Genomic DNA, 11722 nt, shown 5'->3' with positions numbered 1-11722 from the left:
GAAATAAAAGTATAAAGATAAAAGTTTCAGTGAGTCCTTGTTGAAACATGTTCAGATGCACAAAATCTTCCACACCTACCAAAGCACAGTTGAGTAATACATGCATAAGAGATTTCTATTAATATATGTCTGAACTGTAGCACAGGATTGTTCCTGCAAACATCAGTATATTACATACGTACAACAGATGTATGCACTACATACCCCAGTCATTGAAAAGTATGCAGCTGTTCAGTATGTGAACAGAGTTTCAATTTGCATAAAAAAGTGTCACTTTTAGGAGATGAGATGAAAGTAATAGCTTTATAGTCAAGTTTGGTAATCAAGTGTCAGTGAATGGAAGATTAGTGTGCATTAACGTCCGATATGTTGACTACTGTGATACCACTTGAGATAAAAATTTTCATCAAGTTAGACCACAAGCACATCCAATTGGTTCTAATTTCATATGGATTTACTTATGGATCGACTCTTTCTTTCCTCAATGCCCGCTAAGCCATAACAGTGGCCTCTGTGACTATCTTAGAGGGCGACAGCATGACTAAGAGGTGTCCCTCAGTTCTGGAACCACTGGTGTTTTTACCATGCCATTGTCACATATGCCAGCAAGGTCCCACGGCTTGGACATGAAGTGATCATGGGAGTTGAATGAGATTTACCACCTGCTGCCATGAGTGACACTACTCATAGTAAACACACCCACCTTATAGGCAAACATCACTTCATCTCCAGTCTCCACTGGGGACTATAAGCATAGTGCGTTTCCAAGGACACATACCTCCCAACCCTCTCACTGGAGGAGTAAAGCCAGCCCTTTCTCAATCTCCCTGTCCAGACAGTTTCTCTAGTGCTTGACTCACAAAACAAATGAAATTCAGTAAAAAGCCAAGGAGTATTGGCGAGAGGAATTGCATTTGAGGATATACAGAGAATGGCATTCCTACAAGTCATCACCAACGCTGCGATCACACACCTTCACTATGAAGAAGTTACATTGTGGTGAGTTTCATTGCTGTCAACTGTATTGTGTGAACCAACAATAATCTTTTCTGTGTTTTTTCCACTTTTCTAAACTGTGGAGCAACTGTACAGTTGGTGTATATAATTTTGGGGCGTTGGGGGGGGCTTGCCCCCCTGCAAAAAATATATTTTTGGTTAACAGCGAGTCAAAAAAGTACCGTTTAATGCTCATAGGCAAACTACAGAGAAAAATTCACCATCATTAATAACTTGCAAACATCTGCACTGCCTTCAAGCCTCATCTAAATATTTGTTACATGCTATTTTCTGCAGAGTCTTATCCATGCACAAAATCTCAAGAGACCTCTCAGGATTGCAGGGGTGAAGCCAACTGTTACAGAGACCATAATATATAAAGTAACATTTGTAGGAAAATGGTGGTTACAACAATATGAGTGAAGAAACAGCCAAGAACCACATACTGATGTAACATTGACACTAACTTCTAACAGATGCTTTAGTGTGCTTCAAGTTCAGTGTTTCAATGTCTTTAAGTGATATGTTATCTACACACAGTGCTGCTTTGTACTTTCCCTCTGCTCTCCTATCAATTTCGTGAACTCTCTCCCATCCTTCAAAATTATCTTAAAAGATAAAGTTTTTGGACAGGCACTGTTCAGCAACCTTTTACTGCCTTTCCTGAAGGATGCAAGGTTTACAAAAAAAAAAAAAAAGATTACCTTTTCTAAAGGGTTTGGCTTTAGCTATCTATACACATCCATGCAGTGAATAAAATTAAGTATGATAAGACAAAGAAATGCAAACAACTGCTGTCACAGATTCCCTGGCACCAATGAAATTAGCACAGCTTCCCTCATACCACTGAAGACTGCTGCCTTTGCTGGTTTCCTTGCTCCTTTGGGTTCCTGCTGCAGTGCCTATGGGTTTTGATAGACCTAATGGGAGTTTGCTGGCAGCAAACACTCCTTAGGAGGATGGAATGTGTGTTTTGCCCCCTTGTACATGGTATCCATGACATTAACATGTTTTCAAGCATGATTTATAATGGTCAAACTGTCCATTTTCCCATATACAATAAATGTACATTTTAACATGAAAGTAAATCCAATTACACTGCGATCTGGGGTCAAACCGTCCTGATCCCAGTAAGCATGATCTACCCTTAATGAAGCCAAACTGGGTTGGGTCAAGAGTTTGAAGGTCACCTATGTCCTTGTTGAGGAGGTCCATGATGATTCTTTCCAAGGCGTTGATCTGCTACAGTTCCTTGGGTCGGTTGACTGACCCCCTTTGTGCAAGTATTACTGTTGCTGTTCTCCACTCTGCTGGAACAAAGCCAGTGCTCAGGTTGAGGTTAAACAGAATGCAAAGTAGTTCCGCTAGGTCTTTGTTTAGTAAGCAGCCTAGGATGTTATCTAGTCACGTTTTTGCCTTCGAAGAGAAAGAATATGACCTGTCTTTGGAGATACTAGCTAAAGGACTGGTATCAGGTGTGCACTGGGGTAAGGCTGGTGGGGGCGGGGAGAAGTCTGTACTAAATCTGATCAGCTACCAGGTTCAGTACGAGACGTACGTCCACTATAAGTTCAGCACATAGTTGGGCATTCCCTTTTAGATTTTGGACGTAGCTAAAGAATGCCTTATGATTATCCTTAGCTAAGGATGCTAATTTAGCTTCATGACTAACTTCAGAGGACTTTACAAGATATCCGATTTGCCTGTTCAAGCTGTGGAGAGTATTCTTCTTCTACTGAATAACTTCCGTCTTGTTCCTAGACATCAGTTTCTCCCTTTTGTTACATAACCTATTTATATTTGAGGTCCACCAGGGTGGCCTGTTTTTTTGGGAGGACCTAGCTTTGATCCAGTCAGGTATAGCCAAGTCTGTACAGTTGTTCAGGTGGTTATACATAAGAGAGAGTCACTGTTGGCTGTGTTAGCAGGGAGTTTGAAACTTTTTACATCATTGCCTAATAGGCTGCAGTTTGCACATTTTTTAGTTTATTTTTTTGCTCTTGTGGGGGTGTCAGGTCTGACTGTTACTTCAAACAAAACAGATTTATGGTCTAATCTTAGCAGGGAGGGCAATGCACAGGGGGGTAGTTCAGTGACCTCCCATGTTAGTGACTACCAAGTCTAGGACATTTGAGCTCCTTGTAGGGGTGCAGACTAGCTGTTCCAGGGCATTTGCACTGACAAAGGTCCAGGAAGCTCGGGGTGAGCATGTCTGTGCTCATGTATGTCACCTAATCGATGGAAGGACTGTTGGAATCATCCATGACCAAAGTGTTTGGCTGTACAGGGAGTGACTCAAGTAACTCCAGGTAGACCGTGCTTCTCCTGGTTCATGGTGGGGGACATGCAGTTAGCAATGTTGTGGTAGGGTGCTTTACCTATAGTTAGCTGGACCTGGAGTAACCAGTCTCGAACTGGATTTAGTTTTAATGAAGATGGACACACCTCCACCTTTGATTCTTTCACTCATTTTGGGGTCTGAACGTCTGAAAGACATTGTAGCCTTGCATGGCTGGAGTGCAGTCTGTGGCCTTGAACCATGTCTCGGTGAGTGCACAGACATCACCATCTTTCAAGGGGACTGCTTCCAGGGAGTACAGTTTCCTTTTTTAGGATCCCAGCATTAAGCAGCATAATTTTAAGTTTGTCTCAAGTAGATTTTTTTACTTTGGAAATTTTGTTGCTTTGACATTGCCTAAAAAAGGCACTATGGGGGTGTTAAGCGCCTTTCCCAGTATCCAAAAGCCTAGAGCAGACAAGTGAAGACCATCTCTGGCAAAGCAACGTGGCCTGTCAACCATGTCTTCCCAGGCTGACAGATACTGGATCCCCCTGAAGTGACACCAGAAGCTAAGCCAATTGCTGAAGTCAATAATTTTTTGTCTACACTGTGGCATCATCTTGGGTGAAGGCAGAATGCTACTTAGGGCTAGGGACACACCTGCCCGGGACACATAATCTGAGAGTTCAGTCATGTCTGTCTTCATATAGTCCACAAAGGTATGTCTCAAGTCATTCTCCCCATACACCCCAGCATGTACTATGACAGAGTCATAGAGATAATTGTTGAGTGACTTGAGTGCATGCATGATTTGAAAGATCCTGGCACCTGACAGGCAGCTGACCATGACCTTCTCCAGCCTGGTAAGGGGGACATCTGTGTGTCGCACTGTGGAGTCACCTATGACCAGGACGTTTGGTTTTGAGGTGTTTTGCCTTATGGGCTTATTTGCCGAGACACTGGTGTGCGTGTTATGTGTAGTGGATTCTATTTGCTTTGCAGTGTGTTCAAGTGGTTTGCGCTTGGGAGGTCTCAGATCTTTTGATAGGCTTCTACTGAGTACATCCGGGTATGTGCTGTGACACATGAGTGGTGTGGGAGGTGATGTGTACGTGCTGACAAAGGATGCAAAAATGTGCTGTTCCATTAACTTTTTATGTGAATTACAGAAATATATAAAATAATATTCCTAATTTTGGACAAGAATTTTTGAGCAAAGAGGTTGAGAGATAAAGCTGCCCAGTGCAGCCCTGACAATAATTCACGCCCTGTTCAGAGATGTATTTGAAGACATCAATCTTAGAAACTACTTTACACCTACAGAAAGTGTTAACTGTAAAGTTAAGTGCAACTTCATTTAGCTGGTATTAAGACACAAGAAACCTACAAAACCTGGAGCTGTTTTCGCAGTATAGCATCTTCTCTTCACATAATGTGACCTTTGAACAGTTTAGGCCCGAACATGATTTTTAATTATTTGTGAACACTAATGGCTTAATACCTAACTGAATGGACACCTAACATGAAGAAACATGTAGCCTACGTGATGTAGTGTATGTAGCACCAGCTCACTATGAATTGGGGGGGAGGGGGGCGAAGCAAATAAAATCAAACTATCCATGTTATATAACACATGGAGGAAGAGGGTGAAGACAGGAAGCTGAAGCAGACTATCAAGTCTCAAAATTGGAGGCAACAGAGATTCTGAGGCAAGTGATGAAAAAATGAACTTTGTGTGTGCATATATATACCTGTACAGTCCTAAACTGCTTACACATGCACTATAGATATATATATATATATATATATATATATACATACATACACACACACACATTATATATATATATATATATATATATATATATATATATATATATATATATATATATATATAAAGGGCACTTGTGTCGCAGAACTCCGTTTGTGTGGTTGGCAAAAGAACAAGAATTTTGAATTTACTAGTTAGGAGCAGAGTACTGTGACAGTAACAAACAACCAGCCTTACAAATGTTTTAATAATAACAATAATAATAATAATAAAAATGTGTGTATACATACACGCATATTATATATGCAATATATATATGGGTCCCCTTCAGTAGATCGAATGTTTATAAGTTCGAACCACATATGGCAGAGACCATATGTTCGAACTTGTAAAAGTCCAATCTGACTGAATGGAGACCTCCGTACAGAGCGGAAAGGGAAGATTTCCCATTTCCGCAATGTAGTGCGATCTTGGAGTTGGTATATTTAAGTAAAGGGGGTGTGGGGGGTGCAGCTCCCCTGCTATAGGAGGTTTAGTTTTGTGTTTTTTGGTTTTATGCGGTTTTACGTCAGTGTTTGAACTTTTACGAGTTCAAACACATGGTCTTGGCCATATGTGGTTCAAACTAGCAAAATTGCGATCTACTGAAGTAGACACACACACACACACACACACACACACACACACACACACATGGCCAAAACCATGTGTTCGAACTCGTAAAAGTTCAAACAGTGAAATTTCATAATGTTGAATTTCATAACATTGAAACCAAAACATCTAAATCACAAAACATTGAAAAATCAGAACACTGAAAGTGTGCTTCATAACATCCTCTCCACCTACACCACCACCTAACAAGCACACTTTCTACTATGTTTCTGCAGGGGGGCAAAACCCTCTGCACCCCCCTGCAAGTTAAATATACCAACTCCAAGATCGCACTACGGTGGAAAAAAGTTAATTTCCTAACCTCAGTGTATGGTGATTGTGATACAGTGAGGTTAGGAAATGAACTTTTTTCCACCTTAGTTCGATCGAGTTGGTATATTTAATTTACGGGGGGGGGGGGGTACAGGGGAGCTTGCATCCCTGCAGAAATGTAGTAGAAAGTTTGTTAGTTAGGTGTCGTTGTAGGTGGAGGTGTACTACTTACTTGTGCAATGTAGTTTTCAGTGTTATGAAGCACACTTTGAATGTTCTGAGTTTTCAATGTTTTGAATTTTCGATGTTATGGTCTCAATGTTATGAAATTCATCGGTATGAAATTTCAGTGTTATGAAGTAGACCCGTACACACACACACACACACACACACACACACACACACACACACACACACACACACACACACACACACACACACACACACACACTATAAATACAAAAAGTCTGCATAAGTAAACTGCAAAGAACACGGCAACAGCACCAAGGGCATCCATGGAAGTTGTTATGAAATGCCAACACATCTAAATTTGTATAGTGTCTCATATAAATAATATTCAATAGGAAACTTTACTCAAGTCTACAGGGCATTTAGAGACAACTACCTTTGGTATACTGGCAGGCTACAAGGGCATCAATGAATTTCCTTCAGTTACCAAAACATGAAATAATCCAGACAATGAACACCAAAATAATATGCATCCAACTATACAACTTGTTTTATATTGTTTTGTAAAAACCTAAACAAAACTGAAACAAGACAACTAGGGATAAACAAACAAAACATATTTCACAGACTGGTTTCCCATAAAATCAAAACATGGTTGCATTTACAGGTATTAGCAGTTCAGACTTGTAACCTTACCTCAGGTAATCTCGTCGGCAAAGGATGAGGTTAGCTTTGGTGTAGAGTGTGGAACCAACCTCTCCTAAACGACAGTCACAACAGGCGCACTTTAGGCAGTCCTCATGCCAATACTTGTCCAGGGCCTTCAAGAGATAGCGGTCCTTAATCTTTCGGTTGCAGCCAGCACAACCTTTCGGCTTGGTGTCTGGCTGGACTGAGAGCATTTGTATACCTACAAAAGGAGGAGTAACCACAGCACGTCAACACAATGACACGGGGCAGGGTGCTTCTACTCAAATCTTGAAACTTTTTACTCCTGTTTCAAAAATTTCTTTGAACTGTGCTAATCCTGAAACAAAAAGTAAAACAATCTACTTCTGCTGAAAAAAATTATATAGGTTCCCCTTCAGTTAAGTTGGGACAATTTCTATTTGATGAGCAGCTTCTTAAACAAAAACACAGCTCAGTACTAAAGCAAATAAAAAGTAATCCCCTCCAGCAGAGATCCTGTTAAATAATCAAGGCCTTAAAAATTCCAGCGTCACTGCTGAGGAACTGGCACTACTGTAACATACAGGACCACGCTGTTTGCCTTGACCAGGAACTGGCACTACCATTGCCTTGACCAGGAACTGGCACTACCACTACAACACACAGGACCACGCTGTTTGCCTTGACCAGGAACTGGCACCACTACAACACACAGGACCACGCTGTTTGCCTTGACCAGGAACTGGCACTACTACAACACACAGGACCACGCTGTTTGCCTTGACCAGGAACTGGCACTACTACAACACACAGGACCACTGTTTGCCTTGACCAGGAACTGGCACTACTACAACACAGGACCACGCTGTTTGCCTTGACCAGGAACTGGCACTACTACAACACACAGGACCACGCTGTTTGCCTTGACCAGGAACTGGCACTACTACAACACACAGGGCCACGCTGTTTGCCTTGACCAGGAACTGGCACTACTACAACACACAGGGCCACGCTGTTTGCCTTGACCAGGAACTGGCACTACTACAACACACAGGGCCACGCTGTTTGCCTTGACCAGGAACTGGCACTACTACAACACACAGGGCCACGCTGTTTGCCTTGACCAGGAACTGGCACTACTACAACACACAGGGCCACGCTGTTTGCCTTGACCAGGAACTGGCACTACTACAACACACAGGACCACGCTGTTTGCCTTGACCAGGAACTGGCACTACTACAACACACAGGACCACGCTGTTTGCCTTGACCAGGAACTGGCACTACTACAACACACAGGACCACGCTGTTTGCCTTGACCAGGAACTGGCACTACTACAACACACAGGACCACGCTGTTTGCCTTGACCAGGAACTGGCACTACTACAACACACAGGACCACGCTGTTTGCCTTGACCAGGAACTGGCACTACTACAACACACAGGACCACGCTGTTTGCCTTGACCAGGAACTGGCACTACTACAACACACAGGACCACGCTGTTTGCCTTGACCAGGAACTGGCACTACTACAACACACAGGACCACGCTGTTTGCCTTGACCAGGAACTGGCACTACTACAACACACAGGACCAGCTGTTTGCCTTGACCAGGAACTGGCACTACTACAACACACAGGACCACGCTGTTTGCCTTGACCAGGAACTGGCACTACTACAACACACAGGACCACGCGCTGTTTGCCTTGACCAGGAACTGGCACTACTACAACACACAGGACCACGCCGTTTGCCTTGACCAGGAACTGGCACTACTACAACACACAGGACCACGCTGTTTGCCTTGACCAGGAACTGGCACTACTACAACACACAGGACCACGCTGTTTGCCTTGACCAGGAACTGGCACTACTACAACACACAGGACCACGCCGTTTGCCTTGACCAGGAACTGGCACTACTACAACACACAGGACCACGCCGTTTGCCTTGACCAGGAACTGGCACTACTACAACACACAGGACCACGCTGTTTGCCTTGACCAGGAACTGGCACTACTACAACACACAGGACCACGCTGTCTGCCTTGACCAGCTGCTGCAATCCAAGTAGTTTCTTTCACTCTTACTATCTAATCAATCTTGTAATCAAAGCTTTGAAAGGCTTAGTACCAGCCACACTCTTCTGGTTCATTTCCTTTTCTGATTTAAAAATTATGAACAAAAAAATTGTATTCAGATGCAATACAAAAATTAAACATTCCTACAGTATAAGTAGATGAATAGTTACCACCCTAAATCCCATTAGTTATTTTACATTTGCAGTGATTCATTCCAATGCAAAGTGGCATATCTATAAAAATCTTTCTAAACATACACTTTGTAGACCTTTCTGCCTAATTTTCTGAATCACATTGTAAAACAGAGCTTGAGCACTACCAACTTGTTAAGGGACTGCCATAAGAAGTATCAGCTCATGCCACCTGAAAATCAGGACAGATCAACTAGCCAGGTGCCAGTGGACTTGTCAGGTAAGCATTTGTGTACACACACATGGAAGTGGGGGAGGGGGCAATAGTTAGGAACCAAGGTTCTGTTTAACTCTCCCGAGAGGAGGGTAAAAGTTCCTACTGCAGAAATGCTGGAACGTCTGGTAGACGAGAGTGGGGGAGGGAGCTTCCACAAATTAAAACATCACAGAACATTGTTGGAGAGGGGGATGTAGACTAGTTGCATCCTTTCTGAAGTGCGAACCACTTACATCCTTTCTCGAGCAGAAACGTGAGGGCTTGCTGTTGAACAACCTGCCTGGGGTTTCAGGACTGCTATTAAACCTTTCACCACCCATTCCCCTGAGGAAAACGCACCTGATAAGGTTCACACAAAGACTCTTACCCACTAAGCAGCACATGGGTAAACTGGAGCACACACAAGGCTGGAAGCTACCAACAAAGGAATGGGAAAACATATTTAATATGACAAATACTGCATATGTACCTCTCAACATCCTCGCTCTACAAATCTGGACAAAGTCTAAAATAAAGGGAGGAGAAAGGCCCAAAAAGAGAGACAGATTTTAAATACTGCTCTTAAAAACTTAGAAAGTTGCTAGAATAACAGTTTTATATGCTACAGTAGGATATATATTCTGAAACTCAAATGTGTGTCATTATGCCAGCATTCCGTGGTGGTACAGCAGTAGCTTTATTACCTCACAGCAAGAGGTTCTCCCATTCGATTCTCAGCTTGGCTTGTGAGTGCCTTCTGTGTGGAGTCTATATGTCCTTCCCGCGGTTGGGTAGTGTTCGAAAGACATGCGTGCGTAAATAGGCGTGCCTTTGTTGAAGGTTGGGCGTCGAGCTGGCACCTTGGCATTTCATAAAAATCATTAGCGGACCGGAGTTCTGCTGTGGCGACCCCTTACCGGGAAAAAGCCGAAACAACAACAACATTTAGGGATGCCAGCATTCATTAATTTGCCAGAGAACCACAAATTTTGTGAGGAACACAGCAAAGATAAGAAAAAAGAAATCTAGACATTCTGCAAAAAATCTGGGAAATTGAGAGGTATTATGATACTCACCAGGCTTCTCTTGATCACTTGCATATAAGAGGTGAAGGGCTGACACTGCTTGTGGCCCACCAAGTTCACTCAACAGCTTAGATGCCTTAGGGCCAGGGAATGTTTGAAGAAGCACACCTTGTTGCAGTGCCCCCTAACAGTACCTGGAGAAATTGCACCCTGGTGAGTCACAATACGACTGCAACCAACAACTGTTTTTAGGTATGCAGTAATGATGGTCACCACAAATGCTAACATTCTAGTGGATTAGCTCCTGGATGGGGACGGGGACTGATAATATGTAGGCATGGAGGGGAAAAAAAAAAAAATCAGACCCACGATGCGACAGGACCTGCTTGTGCCACCTAGCTCTGCTACCACAGCTAAGTAGTTACCGATATTTGTTTTTGAAATGTTGAAGGCACATGCCTCTCAACTTTCCAGATTTTTCACAGAATGTCCAGATTTTTGCGTCATATTTTTGGTCTGTTACTCATAAAATTTGTGATTATCTGGCAAATCACTGCTGATTGAACTCATTAAATAATGACATACATTTGAGTTTCAGACTTCATATCCATAAGAAAATGCATGCCAACACAAAACCTCTTACTCTAGCAACTTTCTAAGTTTACAAAAGCAATATTTTAAAATCTGTCCCTACTTTTGGGCCTTCGCCCTCCCTTTACTTCAGGCTGTGTCCAGATTTCTTGGGTCAAGAGTCTGAGAAGTATGTGAAGAAGTAAGTAAAGCAATGCAAGACTAACAAATTAATTTCCTTTCTATACCCATATTAATCCTCTCCCAAAGCCTAATATGCAATTACCAACCTTGAAAATTTATAGCAGAAACACAGATAGGACTCTCAGCTCCATCCAAAAGTAGCCTTCATATTCTTTAATATCAAAACTTTAATCTATCTGGCTTAAAGACAGTTTTTTCCAGAATATGTAAAAATGTGATTTAAAGCACTGAAATGGTCAAAGCATGCACATTCAGAATTCAAACAGACTGGATCAAGGGTTAGACCACAAACTGTGGCATAGCATGAACTACATGAAGCACAGTATGAGCAGGGAACAAAGGCTGTTCTCACAAAGTGTTACATTCTGATTAACTGTAGATATAACTGCATAGAAGAAAAACAGTATTAGAATACACAGCAGTAGAGAAAATACAGGCCTTTACAGTGAAATGCAAATTACTAGTAAACACGACTAATCTGAAGACTCACTAGTATACTTTAACCCAAGAAATGATAACGGGGGGGTGGAGATCTCAGGACTTCATGAGATGCAACTGTAAAAACTGCATTTAAGGAGATTACATGAGGCATTCTATTCAACACAGAGTAATCTGCCCTACC

General features: G+C 42.4%; 1 protein-coding gene across 7 annotated transcripts in view; it reads right to left on the bottom strand.

Moving 5' to 3' along the window:
* The window catches only part of LMO3 (LIM domain only 3), a 324298-nt gene that overhangs the window by 277730 nt on the left and 34846 nt on the right, over positions 1–11722 (bottom strand). For all 7 annotated transcript variants that reach the window (XM_044088233.1, XM_044088232.1, XM_044088230.1 and 4 more), the window contains exon 2: positions 6858–7071. In XM_044088233.1, coding sequence (XP_043944168.1) covers positions 6858–7063 — 206 coding nt within the window. In that variant the 5' untranslated portion in view covers positions 7064–7071. The remainder of the gene's footprint in view (positions 1–6857; positions 7072–11722) is intronic.

The sequence above is a fragment of the Protopterus annectens genome, chromosome 11.part0 (genome assembly GCF_019279795.1).
Source record: "Protopterus annectens isolate FY-2018-M chromosome 11.part0, PAN1.0, whole genome shotgun sequence".
Classification (NCBI taxonomy): Eukaryota; Metazoa; Chordata; order Ceratodontiformes; family Protopteridae; genus Protopterus; species Protopterus annectens.
This window is presented reverse-complemented; position numbering and strand designations above follow the sequence as displayed.